General features: G+C 46.8%; 1 protein-coding gene across 4 annotated transcripts in view; it reads right to left on the reverse strand.

Moving 5' to 3' along the window:
- PTPN3 (protein tyrosine phosphatase non-receptor type 3) overlaps positions 1-17567 on the reverse strand; it is a 109511-nt gene that overhangs the window by 14924 nt on the left and 77020 nt on the right. For 3 of the 4 annotated variants that reach the window (XM_080819538.1, XM_080819540.1, XM_080819541.1), the window contains exons 15-19: positions 17055-17241; positions 16803-16880; positions 15639-15695; positions 14246-14402; positions 11174-11334 (exon numbers count right to left, since the gene is read on the reverse strand). In XM_080819538.1, the coding sequence (XP_080675664.1) occupies positions 11174-11334; positions 14246-14402; positions 15639-15695; positions 16803-16880; positions 17055-17241 (640 nt within the window). The remainder of the gene's footprint in view (positions 1-11173; positions 11335-14245; positions 14403-15638; positions 15696-16802; positions 16881-17054; positions 17242-17567) is intronic. The other variant, XM_080819539.1, reaches the window with a different exon arrangement.

Genomic DNA, 17567 nt, shown 5'->3' on the forward strand with positions numbered 1-17567 from the left:
GATCTTTGGGAGAAAGGAAGTCATAGGCAGGGTTCTGAATCACCAGATAATGGAATATGGTAAGTAAAACCTCGTCCTTATGACAGTTACTTGACAGACGCTAGAAGCAAGTAGAGAAAGAAAAGGATCCTGACTCCAAGTTACAATGGAAACCATTTACATTAGTCTAGAAATATTTCCTTCCAGTTCAACGGAGAGAGCCCGGTTCTTTACTAAAGTACAAGAGCAACTCATTCATCATTTCAGAAGTCTTGTTTCCACAGTAAAAAGAGTAAAAGCTTCGTTTAAAGAAGTATTTCCGTGTGCATGAAACAACTAGGAAAAAATGCAATTAAAACCATCTTTGCCCATCTATAAGCACCTACTGGACACATTTATGTGGTACCTAGTATGATTATGACAACAGGTCTGTGGGAGGGACTAAGAGGGCCCTTATTTTGCAAGTAAGAAGCAGAGACTGTCTATCTCGCTCACAATCACGAAGGAGAGGCTGAATTCAGATCTGACTCAATGCTTGAGCTTTCTTTTTCTCTGAAACCACACTGTGGAGGTATGATTGTCATGTAAGAAGTACATATTTCACGTATATAACTTACCAAGTCTGGGGAGAAAGGTACACCACAAGGGCCGCAGACACATTTGTTCCTTCCCAGTTTTCTCTAGCCCTTGAGTGTTTTCTTTCTTTCTTTCTTTCTTTTTTTTTAAAGATTTTATCGATTTATTTGAGAGAGAGCGTGCGTGTGCACATGAGTGGGGGAGGGGCCAAGAGGGAGGGAGAATCTGACTCCCCACCAAGTTGGGAGCCTCTCATGACCCTGAGATCATGACCTGAGTTGAAACCCAGAATTGGGCGCTCAACCAACTGACTACCCAGACATCCCTCACCAGTGCTTTTTCTAAATTAAACTTTATGAAAGTTTAAAAACAATACAACTTTTTTTCAATATGGAAGGTAGTCTTTTCTTCCCCTAGGAAATCTGGGAAATTCAGACTAGGATAAAAAAAAAATACTAGTAATTTCATAATCCCCATGATGAGCCTTTTCATAGGTTTTCTCTAGTTTTCCATGCATACATGTATACAAATAAACCTAAGTACACATGTATACACAGAAGACCGAGACATACATTTTTAAAAATAAAAAATGAGACTCACCTCCATATCAGCACTTCTTATACTACGTTCTATGGAACCCAAGGGATTTTGTTTCTTAAGACTTTTATTTATTTATTTGATAGAGAGAGAACAGGAAAGCACAGCAGGGGGAGTGGAGGCAGAGGGAGAAGCAGGCTCCCCACCTGAGCAGGGAGCCCGATGTGGGGCTCAAAGCGGAGCTCGATCCCAGGACCCTGGGATCATGACCTGAGCTGAAGGCAGATACTCATCCAGGCACCCCTACCCAACTGTTTTGAAAGGCGCTAATAGGTATTCCTTAGAAAGTTTCAAGTCAAAGAAATTTGGAAAATACAAGTCATCTTATGTTCTATGATTAGCTAAGGGTTTCTCAAGATCATTTGGAGGCCATGGAAGATCTCACATCTCATAAGAAGTATTCTGGGAAATACTATCGTAATTTTGAAGCCTGTTTTTTCCTGCTTACTAAAGCCTAGTTCCCTGTGCCATTAAATCTTCTAATGTTCTCTACATAAAATGATTTTTATTGGATTAATTTATAGTTTCACATAATTTAACTTGTACTCTATCTTTTGATTAGGCTGTTTTCAATGTTTTTACTCTTATAAATCTCCAGGAGAATTATTGCATCAAAACATACTTTTAGGGACTGTGATACATATAACTAAGTTGCCCTACCGGGGTGTATGAGAACAAATTGTTATTCCATCAAATTGTGGCCAAAATCATCAATGTGTTTGCAATTTTAATAAGAAGGCTGAGCAGTATTTTCTGCCAGAATTTTTGCAAATTGTATTTCTTGTTTTGTAAACTGACCTCTGTGAGTCTGTTTCTCTTATTAGTTCTTTTTTCATTAAATAAACAAGCTGCACAGAAATCACCAGGAGAGAATTAGCACTGAGATTTTTGGCAACAATAATCGTGTCATGTCTTATACATTTACCAGATGTTCAGAATTTGCAATCTCTCCCCCAGCTCAGCTACTGAACTTCACAATTTCAGTTCATAACAATCAAGCAGCCATGGAACAACTTCTTAAATGTCTGCCACCTCTCACGGATGGAGACCATTCTAGAAATAAATTCATGATTTATGGGGAGGTTTGGTTTGATACTGTAAGGAGACTATCTGAGTCGTATTTCCCCAAATGACCTTTTGGTTCTAACTGACTAACTGCATGGAGGTAAAATCCAATTAAGTGAATATAATCAGTAAAGCTAAGCCGGAGGTTCAAATTCCAAGATTTCCCCCCCCCCAAATAAAGTCATAAATGTAATCAACTTGACATGGTCTAGCAGAAAAGCACAGATCTAACAAAAGGCTTTAATTACAACATAACATAATTTAACAAAAAATTACAGTAAATATATAAATATATCTCAACAGTAACCATCTGTTGATAAGATTATTAAGGTTCTAAACTAAAAAATAAAATAGCAGTGTTTAAACATTTTAAAATGTGCACACCCTGGGCTTTATCTGACAGGAATGCATAAAGATTCATATCAAAGAAATTTCCCCACGGCAAAGTATTTTTTTTTTATGAATACTGGAAATAGCCTGAAAATTTCCCAGTAGGGAGAAGTGTTGCCTTAAATTATGGTACAGTCATACCACAGAATTATGTGCAATGAAGAGAAGAAGACTAAAGTACAGATTTGGAAGGATATTCATTCATCTCTTTCTAAGCGAAGAATGCAAGTTACAGAATAAAGTGTGATCCCTTTTATATATAACAGCACATTTGCCACTACTGGGTATTTACCCTAAAGATACAAATGCAGTGATCCGAAGGGGTATGTGCACCCAAATGTTTATAGCAGCAATGTCCACAACAGCCAAACTATGGAAAGAACCTAGATGTCCATCGACAGATGAATGGATAAAGAAGATGTGATGTATATATACAATGGAATGCTATGCAGTCATCAAAACTCCCCCAAATCTTGCCATTTGCAACAATGTGGATAGAACTAGAGGGTATCATGCTAAGTGAAATAAGTCAGAGAAAGACAATTATCATATGATCTCTCTGATATGAGGAATTTGAGAGGCAGGATGGGGAGTTTGGGGCGTAGGGAAGGAAAAAATGAAACAAGATGGGATTGGAGGGAGACAAGCCATAAGAGACTCTTAATCTCACTAAACAAACTGAGCGGGATGGAGAGTGTGGTTGGGTTATGGACACTGGGGGAGGTATGTGATATGGTGAGTGCTGTGAAGTGGGTAAACCTGGCGATTCACGGACCTGTACCCCTGGGGCAAATAATACATTTTATGTTAATAAAAATAATTTTTAAAAAAGACCAAAAAATACATTTGCATGAGCACCAGAACAAGTGTGGAAGGACAGGCACCAAGTTGTTATTTGTAAATGTGTAACAAAGAGAAAGAAGCTAAAAGAAGATGGGAGTCAGGAGACAATTCTACTTTGGCTATTTTTGAATTACTTGAATTATTACAATGCAAATTCTTTCTTTTTTTTTTTTTTAAGCTTTTACTTAACTTTTAGTTAACATATCGTACAATACTGATTTCAGGTGGAGAATTCATCACTTCCATACAACACCCACAGCTTGTCGGAAGTGTCCCACTTTAACGTCCATCACTCATTTACTCCATCCCCTGCCCACCTCCCCTCCAGCCAAATTGTTTTCTTTTCTTTCTTTTTTTTTTTTTTAAGATTTCTGTATTTGAGAGAGAAAGACCATGTGAGCGATCAGGGAGACTCCAAGCAGACTCCCTGCTGAGCACGGAGCCCAACACAGGGTTCCATCCTACCACCCTGAGAATCATGACCTGAGCCAAAACCAAGAGTCAGATGCCCAACTGACTGAGCCACCCAGGAGCCCTAGCCAAATTATTTCTTAAATTCAAATGACTGAATGAGGAAAAAAAAGAACCTAGGATAAATCTATATACAAAATTTCAAAATTCTAAAAAAGCTGGGTGAGCAGGAAGATGATTTGGGGGGCCTTCAGAGAGTAGGACCACAAGCTCATATTCGTGTCTGCCTTGCCAAGGTGAACACTGAGCCCTATTTCTGCTGAAATGCTTCAAGTCCTAGTCATCCACTTAGCTTCTGAAGGTGTTACGAGTTGGTTTTCAACGTCCTTTAATTTACTGACTTTTTCTCCAGACCCCGTGAGCTGCTCAGCAGGCTATGAAAACACTCCTCTGAGAAGGGTGATTCAAGGTGGAAAGTGAGGTGTTGGAAACCCAGGTAAGTCTTTCCAGAAGGGTCAGGGATGGAGAGAAAGGAATTAAAGACCATCAGCCAGAATCCAGAGGAAGGTCTTTCAAGAACTCCTCATTGTAAAAGGACACTTGGTTGGGGTTATTCCCAGGCTAAGGGTGTGTGAGCCCAGGAAGGAGCTGTCAGTCACAGATCCCCTCCATTCTGCCCTGAAATGAGAGCAACCAGGAGCCTGGCAAGGGAGTCCCAGGGGCAGTGGGTTAGAAGTTTTATTTAACAGTTTTGTTAAAAGCTGTTAATTTTTAAATCTCCAAGTGCTTTGTTTGCCTCTTATTGGAGTGTAGTTCTAAGAAGCTGTGAAGCTAAGGGTAAATTATAAAAAGATCAGCTGAGAATGGTTTGCAACAGAACAGCCACATTTATTTATTTATTTAGGGGGGGGGTTGGGTTGGGCTTTTTTTTTTTTTTTTTTTAACGATTTTATTTAGGGTGTCTGGGTGGCTCAGTTGGTTAAGCGACCGGCCTTCAGCTCAGCTCATGATCCTGGAATCCCGGGATTGAGTCCCACATCCGGCTCCCTGCTCAGCAGGGAGTCTGCTTCTCCCATTGACCTATCTCCTCTCATTCTCTCTCTATCCCTCTCAAATAAATAAATAAAATATTTTTTAAAAAAGATAAAAAATTTAAAAAAAAAGATTTTATTTGAGAGAGAGTATACAAGAAGGGTTAAGGTCAGAGGGAAGAGCAGACTCCCCACTCAGCAGGGAGACCAACACAGGACTTGATCCTGGGACTCCAGGGTCATGACCTGAGCTGAAGGCAGTCGCTTAACTGGCTGAGCCACCCAGGCATCCAGAACAATCCTATTTAAATTAACGCCAATATCTTGGGCTCTGGCTTCCAAAGACAGAAAGCTGAGGAGTGGAAGCTAGACCTCTCTCACGCAGGACCACCGGGATGGGTAAGACGATGTGGTTTTCCAGACCAAACATTTCTTCTCCAAAAAGTCCCTCTAATATTAGAGAGAGGGTTTCAGGAGAGGACTGTGATCTCATCAGACCTCTGGCCCCAGTGAAGGTGTGAACTCTGGTGACCATCCTCAGATGAAAGCTTCTGACACCTCAGGGGCTCTGACTAGTGGATGCTGGCAATGCCTCACACAGAGGAATCGAACTTCCTGTCAATTCTATGACCAGTGAAAGGGAGAATTCCCGAAGGCTGAGAGCCCAAGGAGGCCGGGAGCAGTAGGGAGGAAAAGGGAGAAATCAAAAAAAAAAAAAAAAAAAGAGAGAGAGAGAGAGAGAGAAAACAAAACAAAAAAAACCCCAAACAAACAAAAAAAAGGAGGGGTCACTGAAGGGGCAATGAACAAGGAGAGATCAAACAGCAGAAAGACTCCCTTTCACACCCTCAGCAACGACCGGATCTACTGCAGGACAATGGTTTTTTCAAACAGAAGAGTGTCAAGCACCCAATAGCGATCTTCATGAAGCCGGGCATCTTGTCTGCCTGGCTCTCACCATCAGCCCCAGGCCAGCACTCTAGAACGCCCTTAATCAAAAGGTGTAGCGGGGTGTGCAGCTTTGAACACCACTGAGAAAAGCAAGACAAGAGCCCCACACCTAAGCTGAGTGAAACTCCTTTTTCATGAAGACCTTAAGAGGCTATTTTGCCTTGTAGTACTTGGTGGACATAATTCACCACTCAGGGGCCGTTTGTCTACACTAGGGACTCCCCCCTTCCCTTATACCTGACTCACCAGAGGGCCAGGGTTCCTGTCTGGAGGCCCTCTGGAGTTTCCCCCTACATTTCCATGAAGGTTTGCTGAAATAAACACTATTGCTAGTAATTTGGGGACCTTCAAAAGTGCTACTTGAAGCAGATCCCACGGCTAGGATTAAGTACGCTTGCAAGTCTGTTTCACATGTAAATACAAGACAGTGAGCCGGGGTGGCCCCGCCTTTAAAATGGGCTTCCAGAACTTGAAATGTCAAGCCCTCACACTTGCTCCTGGGATCCCACACATTACATACAGGATATTTTCCTTGAAGAAAAAAAAAAAATCTGGGAAGATTCTTAAATGCTTTTTTTTTTTTTAAGGTATGAATTCTAAGCTTGAAGGTATAATCGCCTTCACTAATTTCTACGTGTGTCAATTTAAGCCTCTCATTAAGTCTTCAGCTATCTCAGTCCTTCCAGATCAACCTTCATAGTAATCACGGGAGCCAGTGAGTCACTTGTTTTGACACCGATGGATGTTTCCTACAAGGGTGATGTAGGAGGGACTTTAGGGAAAATGGGTCAGAAGAGAGAAAAAGGCAAGGCTTCTGGTTTTGTAAAGGAGGAAGACGCTGAAGTGGGATGGGTGGGGGTTTCTGAGCAGGACGTGGTCTCTGGTGGAGTCCTACAGCCTCTGCTCATATCCGTGCAGAGAGGAGGGAGGAGAGCAGTGCATTTCCTCTCGATCCCACTCCGAAAGTCTCTGCAGACATCTTCACTGGACAAGGAGGCAGGGAAGTTGCAAGCCACCTGGTCACTGGATGGAGACAGGCACAAAGGTCCTTTGCTGGGAAAGCTGGTTCTCAAAGGACATCCCTTCCCTTGCTTAAATAGAAAAGGTCAACTCAGGGAAGGCATGAAGTGAGCCACAGGTTTCCTTTAGGAAGGAATGAACCTGGGGCAGACTTAATGAGTTCCTTAACAAAAGAGCATCCTGGAGATGGTAAGACTTGGAGCCATGCAAACCCCAAATCTTCTCCTTGACGTGAGACAGAGAGATGCCCAACCTCGGCTGAACCAGGCAGTGTACTCGGGCAGTTTGATGCCAATCTGCTCAGCAGGGCAGCTCTGGGAGGGAGGGGCTCAGGCTGGAGGCTGGTGAGGAGCTGGGGGGGCACTCGGCAACGGTGAGTTCTAACACTGACTAGACTTCCACACAGATTCAGATCTGACCTCGATCCGACCAGAGACTAAACACGAGGCAAGTCCCCAACCCCCAGCCTCATTCTCTCCACCTAAAAAGGCACCCTCCTCAAGTTGCAAGAATCAACAGAGACAACATATGTGAAACATACTTGGCAGATTCCAAAGTGCTACCGAAATGCTAATAATTATTAAGCGTGCTCTTATTACAGCTGGGACCAAACGCTTTCTGGAATACATTAGTAATTGTTTACCAAAAGCCACGGGAGGGACAGGGAATTCCCCTGGTGAAAAAAATGCTTCAAAACAGGCTTTGCTGAAAACCAGCTAGCCATCACAGGAGGATTCCATCTACGGCACAGCCACCCCAAGGTGGGCCCTTGGCGCTGGGGAGTGGGTGGCATGGGCACCTGTTAGGGGCCAGCTCCCTCTTTCTGCTCCTGTCCAGAGCACAGCCCCCGTCAGATACTCTGTCATCTGCGAATGGCACTGCGGGGCAGGTGGAAAACCAGAACAGCCAAGATTCTGGAGTTGGACAGCTCAGGGTTCCAAACCCAGCAGACATGACCACTTCTTGTGTGGAGACAGCCTGTTTTTTTTTAAAATAAGTAATTATAGTTGTTACTCTTTATGGCATTCTTATCATATGCTAAACAGCACACTGAGTATTTATCTCATCTAACCCTTACAACTGACCCATGAGATACCCAATTTATAGACGGGGAAGTGGAGGGTACAGAGAGGTGAAAGGGACAGGCTGCCTGGGGTCACACAGGAAGCGAGGGACAGAGTCAGGACTTAAAGCCTGGCTCTGTGTGGTGAGATTGCTTCTCAGATCTTTTCTAGTTCTGATGCTGCACTATTCCAACAACAACTCCCACACGTAAACAGCACTTGGTTGTTTCCAGAAATTGTACACTTGTTAAGAGAGCAAGCTTCTGAGTTAGCCTGTCTGGTTCCAATCGGGCGGGACCATTTACAGTGCAACAAGCTCTCTGGGACTCTGATCGTCCTCCATACAGCGGGGACAACAGTTCTGTGAGGCGGTGCCCATGAAGCACTGGACTCAGACTACGTGCTAAATTCGGGGTTTCCCTTTGTGCGAGTCTCCTGTCTGACTGGCTTCCCTGAGCACCGGTCCCCTCTAGCAGCGGGGGTGAGGGGGACATCCTCCCCATTCTGTAGCAGGGGTGGTTACATTACGTTCCACACTCTTGGGCTCCTTGGGGCCTATGCGGGCCCTGAGGAGGCAGAGCTCCAGGTGCCCCTCTCGCTCCAGCACAGAGCGGCTCTGCTGTTGTCTCTTCTGCAAACTATCGTAGTTAATAAGAGGGTTTTCCTACTCCATCTCTGGGAAATGTACAGACCAAACGAAATGTGCACATACTAAAATTTAACGCTAGCATTTCTGTGTTCTCTATTCCCTATGCTGCGGTGCCCTGGATCAGAACCTCCCGCCCATCCTGTGAGGCGGGCCCACAGCCAGGCCCGTCCCAGGGTGGCTCACCCAGCAGCTGTGGGCTGTGCCCTGTTTCACAGGCTCCTATCCACACAGGTGGCCACCCTCTGAGAGACACTACTCAGAACCACAGGGGATAGTGGGCGCTCCTCTCTCAAGTATTTTTAAGCTTCTTGGTGAAGTTCAGTGGACAGTGTTCAAGGAAAATCTTACGTGGGATTCCCACATGGGAAACGGAAGTGGAGCCGGCTGAGTGGAGGGGGTTTTCGGGAGCACCGTGTAAGGCCACAGTCAAGCTCTTTCCCTCTTCGAGAGCCCACAGTGCCTCCTTGTGGACAATGTGATCAAGGACAAACAGTGTGCGACCGAAGGACTCCCAACACCTGGAGGCTCTCCCAGGACTCCTTGGGGCATTGCTCAACCCAGGTAGGCGTGTTTCCCCTTGCTACCTGACACCTAAGGGGCTTAGTCTGCATTCGGACTGTGACCTTCCTGGAACGACCTTCCCTCTGCACTTAATCCCACCCATCTTGTTAATACATCTCACCCCAGACGACCTCCTGCAACCCCCCACCTCCATTTCCTGTGGAACATACCACTACCACGCAAGGAAATCTTGCCCTACCTTGGTCTTTTAAATTTATTTATTCTTTTAAAGATTATTTCTTTATTTGACACCGCCAGAGAGAGAGAGAGAGAGAGAGAGAGAGCGCGCGCAAGTGTGAGCACACAAGTAGGCAGAGCAGCAGGCAGAGGAAAGGGAGTAGCAGGCTCCCTGCTGAGCAGAGAGCCCATGCTTGGCTTGATCCCAGGACCCTGGGACCCTGACCTGAGCCAAAGGCAGACACTTAACTGATGGAGCCACCCAGGCGCCCCCCTACTTTGGTCTTTAGCTCTTTCTGGGTCTCATGATAAATCCCCCAAATATACCAATATTAGACCGTTAGCTGGTTGGGGCCAGAAATCCTCTCTTTCCCTCCATATGTTCCTGACCCAGTGCTCAGCACATGGTAAATACCCAATACACACTACTGAACTGGTGTCTCTACAGTGCCTCCCTGCCTTTCCCATCCCCTCCAATGCCAAACACTTAGTCATATTCCGTAACTCCCTCTTACCCTCTCCTTGTTTCAATTACTCTGGAGAGTGTTTAAAAATGTTGAGCTTTACAGTGTTTAAAATGTATATTTTAATTTTGAACTTTTTGCACTGCAAGGCCAGAAAACACAACCCTTTCGTTTTCTTCCTTCAAAATCTTAAGTCAACACAGCCTCCTGCAGGACACTGGAAAAAAGGGCTATTTCTCTTCGTAGATATTCAGTATATGTCTATTAATCCTACCAAGTAATCATATTATTCCTCCCATCTTGCCCTGATTTCATTTCTGCAAGTTATGAAGTTATTTTTTTGTTTTTTGGGGGTGGGGTTAATTCCCTTCACCTTTTACTTGTGGGTTTTTATACCTTCTACTGTTGTTCAGATATGCATTGCTCTAATATTATTATTTTCATTCTATTCCTGATGCCATTATAAATCTTTCTTTCACTTAAGATTCTTTGCTTTATAGTGTTTCCTATTTAATATTCGCATCATTCATACTTTTCTGAATCAATATGTGACCACGTGTATTTGACAAACTTCTTAGTTTTGCTTCTATGACTTTTGTCTTTCTATAGCTTTCCAGTGAAAAATGGCATAGCTGACTTGTGCTTCTGAATCAAATCCGGACTCCTTCCAGACTTAACGAATCCGGACTGCGTATGCTGTTGTTAATCACAATCTATTCTAACAGTTTACGTTAGGCTCCTTTGAGCTCTTCTGTTATCTTTTATTGTATCAACTACACTTCTTCTACCTTGAAAACATTTGGAACATAAACACTCACTCCATTCACGGTTTGTGATTAATACAATGGACTTAAAAACCGAACCTCCTTTGTTCCTGCTTCCTTCTGCGAGGGCCCTGCCTGTGCCTCTGTCACAGTCTCAGTTCTGTGGTCAGAGGCCCCTCCTAAGGAAGGAAGACAGGGTCCGACTCTGGATTCTACTCCTGGTCACACGGTTCCAGGGGACCTGGGCAGGCCAGCCGCTCTGCCCTCACAGGATAACGTGACCCGCTCCAAACTACAGACGGTGCCTGGTGGGGTCAGGCACCAGCTCCTCCACCACCCTCTGGGCTCACCCACACTGCCTTTCCAGCACCTTCTACTGCTGAGTGATTTGAGCTATTGTGTTGGCAGCTAAATACGCTCAGAGTCCCTCCTCCTTGATGTGATATGTTTCTCCATGACTACCGAGCATTACTAGGTAAGAGGGTGAGGCAGAGTTCAGCACAGGCTGTCGTGTTCCCACGATGAGCATGGGCTCCCTGGTCACTGGGGTCACGCGGCAGCCACTGAGCAGCCCACTGAGGCCGCTGTGGCTTCCCCACAGGCCGAGGATGTGGCCCTCAAGGTCTCTTACCTCAAACTGGATCAGCACTGTCCCGCTTTCAAGGCCCTTCTTTAGCTGTTCCATGGATCCCTCCAAGGTGTCCCCACCCTCTGGACAAATGGGGAAAATGGCCTCAGGGAAAAGCTGGTTCAGTTCATCTTCGGATTTGATGTCCGTGAACGAGTGCACTGCTGGAGTGAACAAGAAAAAGAGTGTGTCTGGCAGGGGCAGGAATGTTCTGGTTGATCTGTTTCCTCAAAAAAAAAAAAAAAAAAAAACACCAAAAAAAAAAAACCCTGTACTTACACGGCACCTGCATGCAGATGGTTTAAAACAGCTTATTAAACGATTAAGCTCATGGTAATCACTTTCACCAAAGACACTACTTCTTGAATGATTCAGTAAGTGCTAATTATACAAAATGACATACTAATCTTTCTGGTTAGTTTTAAATGACGGTGTTTTGTACTCAGAGTCTTTTGACAAAGGTGGGAGAGAGCGAAAAAATGTTTTTAAGGAAACCTAACTTCCTCCAACTTTGTTCTCTCTGACCTGGTTATTTTTCTACCCAACTGTCTCCCCTCCCCTACTTCTCTCTCAGGTCCCTTTCTTTCTCTCTCTCTCTCTTTTTTTTTTTTAAAGATTTTATTTATTTATTTGAGAGAGAGACAGTGAGAGAGAGCATGAGCAAGGAGAGGGTCAGAGGGAGAAGCAGACTCCCCGCGGAGCCAGGAGCCTGATGCGGGACTCGATCCTGGGACTCTGGGACCATGACCTGAGCCAAAGGCAGCCGCCCAACCAACTGAGCCACCCAGGCGCCCCTCTCAGGTCCCTTTCATTTGCTCCCTTAAAACAAGTATTTTTCATGGGCACTCTATGACCGCATTGTCCCCCAGAGCCCGGTCAGCCTCTCCCTCAAGGCCATCTTTAGGTGGGAGGTTCCCAAGTATATGTATCAAGTCCTAACACCTCCTCTGGGTTCAGTCCTACTTCGTCAGTATGGATTCTGCCTTCCCGTCAGACTCCCTGGGTAAAGACAAACTTGGGATCTCCCCCATCCCTGCCCTGCACTAACTTCCTCCCCAGTCTCACATGCCACTTTCTGTCCACTGCCGCTTTCTTCTCCCATCTCCCAAACTGGAAACTTTGGGATCATCTCTGAAATTTCCCCTTCTACCCACTCTCTTACTCAAAAGCCTTCAATGGGGGGCACCCGGGTGGCTCAGTGGGTTAAAGCCTCTGCCTTTGGCTCAAGTCATAATCCCATGGTCCTGGGATCAAGCCCCACATCGGGCTCTCTGCTCATCGGGGAGCCTGCTTCCTCCTCTCTCTCTCTGCCTGCCTCTCTGCCTGCTTGTGATCTCTGTCTGTCAAATAAATAAATAAAATCTTAAAAAAAAAAAAAAAGAAAAAGAAAAAGCCTTCAATGGCTCCTCATTGCCTTTTAGGAAAACCACAAAGGAGAAGGAAAATCACCACCATGGCATTTTCCCCACATAGTTGAACTGAATCCTGAACTGTCCCCATTTTACAGATGGGGAAATGGACTATCGGGGTGAAGAAGTTGTCTAAAGTTCCGAAATGACCCAGACTTTCGGGGGGGCGGGGACACACAGGAGTCCAGGCAGTCCACGGGTCTCTGATCCAAAAGGTCACATTCTTCCACAGACACTGGAAGCACATTTCTTCTGCTGTTTTATGAAGATAATATGATTTCTGTTATGTCTGCTACTCCCTGTGCTGTTGACTTCTTTTTCTTTCAGTCAATTCGTTTTTACTTAAATGTTTATTTTAAAAATGAAATGATCATTAGTTCTAGACAGTCCGTGGCACTGCCCTTTAGCTCTAATAGTTTACAAACATCCATTTTTTCCCTCTCAAACCAGTGCCAGCCCCTTGCTATGGGCTGGTGGAGGACTCCCCTCCCAGGGAGGCCCGAGGACTCTATTCCTGGCCCCAGGATGGCTCACATGCCCCGGGGCGCAGCCTGTGAGGGGTCCTACTCCCCATCACTGGATTCCTCTGTTTTTGGCTTCACGGCAGCAGGACAACTTAGCCAGCCTGTGACTTGGTTTCCTCATTCCCTCCCTCCGGGTTAGGGATACCGTGCTGACCTTCTAAGAGCGTTATGTAAAGCAATAAGCACAGCGCAAGGCCAGTTGCCCAGGGCTGCGCTGACATCAGCAACTATGGCCTCGGAACACCCGCCTTGCTGGGTGTGGCACTGGCAGTCGATGGGGGGTGGGGCACTGGGGATCTGGAGGGATCTGGAGAGATCCAGGGAGGCCTCAGGGATGCAGGCCAGCTCTGGTGGAGATGTATGGGGACAGAGGGAAAGCAGGTGTGTGGGGGTCTGGGGGCTGGGCGTATAGACACTGTGCGGCCAGAACACAGGTGCGTGGCCAGGCCTCAAGTCGCACACTTCATTGCTCTTATTTTAAATCTGGGCAGAAGGATTCAAGGGCTTGGCTTATTTTACAATAGCAGCAGCAACACTAGTCATGGTACTTAAGGGAAGCCGTCCTTCAAACGCCTGCCAGGTATCAGGAAACATTCTAGGTGCTTTCCAAGTCTAAGTAAGCATCGGTCTGTCTTCACAAGAACCCCGTGACGGGGTGGTTATCGTACCCTTACTCTACATCAGAGTGAACAGGAGCACGAACTGGGCACGACACTTGCTCGAGGCCCCTCCATCCAGTAGCCATGGAGGGAGGATCACCCCGGGACCCTCTGCTCTACTGACTTCAACAGAACCCGACCCTTCGTGAAGGGGCCGAAAATGCAAACATCTGCAGGGCCAGGCAGCTGAGAGAGGGGCACGGTGCAGGCGAGCCAGCCGGGGAGAGAACAGGGCTCATGCTCCGTATCAAGGGGCTGGGTGGGTGCTGCCTACCTCCAGAGGGCTGGCCACGAGGGGCTGGGCCCTGCATGGGCAGATCTTCACGTTTTTCAAGTGAGAAGTCCCACATCCTGGTTGGGAGGCGAAAGTTCTTGGATTTTCCAATGTTCGCTACAAGCTCAACATTTTCAAAACCACGGAACGGGCCAGATAGGGCCCCACCTCGCTAAGGCCCCATGGCTCCTCCCCGTGGCCGCTCTTACCTTTCCTCCTGATCACCAGGGCCAGCTCCCGCGTGTGGGACTCCCGGCTGGCTTTGATGAACATCACCACTTGGTCATGGGTGTGTTCTGAGATGTCCCGGCCATTGATTAACACGATTTGATCCCCTTCGTTCAGCTTAGGAATGCAGGTGTCCGCCTGGGTGGAGAGGAAAAGCGAGTTTCTTCGGTTACCATAACACAATCCTCAAGGGCAGGACGCAGACGTCCTCGGAGCCCAGACACTTGAGACCACGTTCACATTCTCTTCTCCCTTGGGCACGACCGCGCCATTATTTTTCTATCCACTGCTATGCTGACATGGTCGCGGGTTGTGGGACTGTCAACGGTCCCGACGTGAGTCATGCAGCGTTTCAGAATAAAGCTACGAGACTTACTGCAGCCTTTTCCTCTACGATAGCCAACCTCCACTTATTACTGTAGTAACCGTGAGGCTTCTGAGCTGCTGTTTTCTTGATGTGCTGTTAGAAAATGATTCGTCAGGGGTGCCTGGGTGGCTCAGTGGGTTAAAGCCTCTGCCTTCGGCTCAGGTCATGATCTCAGGGTCCTGGGATCGAGCCCCGCATCGGGCTCTCTGCTCAGCAGGGAGCCTGCTTCCCCCCTCTCTCTCTGCCTGCCTCTCTACTTGTGGTCTCTGTCCGTCAAATAAATAAATAAATAAAATCTTAAAAATAAAAAAAAAGAGAAAATGATTTGTCAGCCAAACGTGAGTGTTTGTCTCTCTTGCAATGGAGAAAGCCTTTGTCAGCGTTAACACCAAAGGCGGAAACCAGCATGGAGAGAGGCAAAGCACCGAACAGTGTGCAACAGAAGCCTTGTAATTTGAAGAGATCACAGGCAGTAAGAAAAAGGAAACTACGGGCTTAAGGACCACTGACGAGTAAAAGCCCCAACCCGGTTCCTTCTAAGGAGATGCAGTGGGGCTGCATCTCACTGTTCTAGAAAAGCAAACCCTCTCCGGAGGAGGCCAAGACGGAGGGCAGGGGGGGCAGGGTGCTGGTGCTGGGATAGTGGGTCCATGTGCAGAGTGAGCAGAGCAACAAACTCCTTGCCTCTGTTTCCCTTCCTTGAGAGGACTTCTAAATTTTAACGGGCACCCCAATCTCCCGGGAATCTTGTGAAAAATGCAAATTCTGGTTTAGGAGGTATGGGGTGGGGCCTGAGATTCTGCATTTCTAATGAGTTCTCAGGTGATGCTGGTGCTACATTGACCAGCAAAATTCTGGAAAAAAACATGGATTCCATTCCTTCTTTCCATCTCTATGCATGCACTGACACACACTCTTTGTTGCTGGTAAAGGAACAGCACACGGAAAGAGAAATGTTAGATTTAGCAGAAAACAAACGTAGGAAAGAATGAAATGTGTTCACTTACAGGTGACTCTGGGTTTATCCTTGATACCACAAGAGGCATCTTTTGATCCACTCCTCCCTATAAACATGTTAAATTAAAAAACAAAACACTTGAATAGCTCATAGCAACAAAGACACACAGATACTGCTGACACGGGGAGGGCTCAGACTTCACTTTAACCTATTCTCATCCCAGGGGTTGGCATCCTTTCAGGATTACAAGATTCGTGACCCCATGGGATCTAGCGGGGTAACAGAGGACTGCTCAGAAGTCTCTCACTGCCGTTCCCATATTGCATGAACTAAAGATGTGCTCAGAGGGTTATGCTCCTTTTTAAAAATGCAAACATCCCCCAAGGACTCCAAAAGCACAGCCTAGAAGTGCTGCTGGAAAGGGGAGTTTTCAGCATCGGAGAGAGAAGCTGTAGAAAAAGTCACATCCTGTGAGGGCAAGTCCTCAGCGGGGTGCTGGGGTACAGGAAGGGGAGTCTGCAGTGGCAGCGTTGGGGTGGGCAGTGGAGACCACCCACCTTCGCTCTGCTCTAGAGCAGGGCTTCATCCACTCTGTAAAGGGCCCGAGGGTAAGTAGGTATGGGAGAGAGGGCTCTGTTCTAACTGCTCAACTCTGCCGCCAGTATCAAGGTAGCCGTTAACCCATTTGTAAATGAACGGGTGTGGCCACATGCGAATAAAACTTTATTTGCAGAAAAAGATGGCACATGACTTGTGGGCCAAAGCAGGCAGAGGTGGCCGAGGCAAGTTACATGGCCTTGTAACTTGCACTGCTCTTCTCTCTCGTCGGCTTTAGTGATGCTCATGGTTCCCTTGAAACCCCATCAGCTTTAGTGATGCTCATGGTTCCCTCGAAAACCCCTCTTCTGGAGGTAGATCGACTTGGCCAACGGTGCGTCATCACTCTGAGCCTCAGTACACGTTTATAAATCGGGTTTAAAAATACCCACTTCACCGATTATAAACCCTCAGTGGGGTGATATAAAGAAGTGCACGGAGAGCACTGAGCACAGCGTAGGCCCCTGGGCTGAGGCAGCGCTATGGCCACGTCAGAAACTCCCCAGTTCTGAGGCCTGAGCCAGTTTCCTAATGGAGACTTCGGCAAGCAGCACTCTCCTAAGGGGAACCGAAGAGCCATCTAAAGACGGCATCCCTATGAAGACACACAACATACCTTGAGATTAAATCCAAATTTTCCATCTTCATCTGGCGTGATGCGGATCAAAACTAAGTAGCCATCGCCATGATCATTCTGGAAAACGTTGCAGAAATGGTTAATTATGTTACTTCTCCCTCCCGGGGGCGGTGAGGAGGTGTTTCCCCTTGGTCCTCATTACTTGAATTGCCCCAGGGCGCCTCAGCCCAGGGAAGCCTGGGTGGTTGCCGGCCGGGCTGCTGGGCAGCCATGCGACCCGAGCTCACCCACCTTGTCACAGTAGTACTGGCTGCAGTCCTCGGCGGAGCCCCCTTTGGTCACCCTGTGGAAATCCTCTAAGAACTGCTGATCGACGCCATCTGGTGAGCAGGAGCCTGGAGCATTTGAAGATGAAGACACAGAACTGGATGACTTCTGGGTCAGGCAGCTTTGTGCTGGATTGTTCTCGGATATACTCCTTCATTATGGGGAAGGAGGAGATATCTTACTCACTGGATTAACATGTTAGCAGAGCAAGCATCATTGACGGTCGGGGCCTGGCATCCCAGGGCTGTCATGAATTCCTGCAACCTTAGGAGAGCTCCAAAGGTCAGTCCCGAGGCTCTGGGACACCCGGGGCCCACGGGCTGCCCCTTCCCTTGTCCGGCCTGAATATCACCACCTTTAGTTTTGGGGAAAAGGGGCAGGAAGGCAGGGAGGATCCAGGAGCTGCTGAAAACTCAGCTCCCTTCCCAGGTCCTCTGAAGGTGACAGGGAAATGTGCCCAGCTACTCTGGTGGCTTA

Source organism: Martes martes (genome assembly GCF_963455335.1).
Source record: "Martes martes genome assembly, chromosome: 12".
Lineage (NCBI taxonomy): Eukaryota > Metazoa > Chordata > Mammalia > Carnivora > Mustelidae > Martes > Martes martes.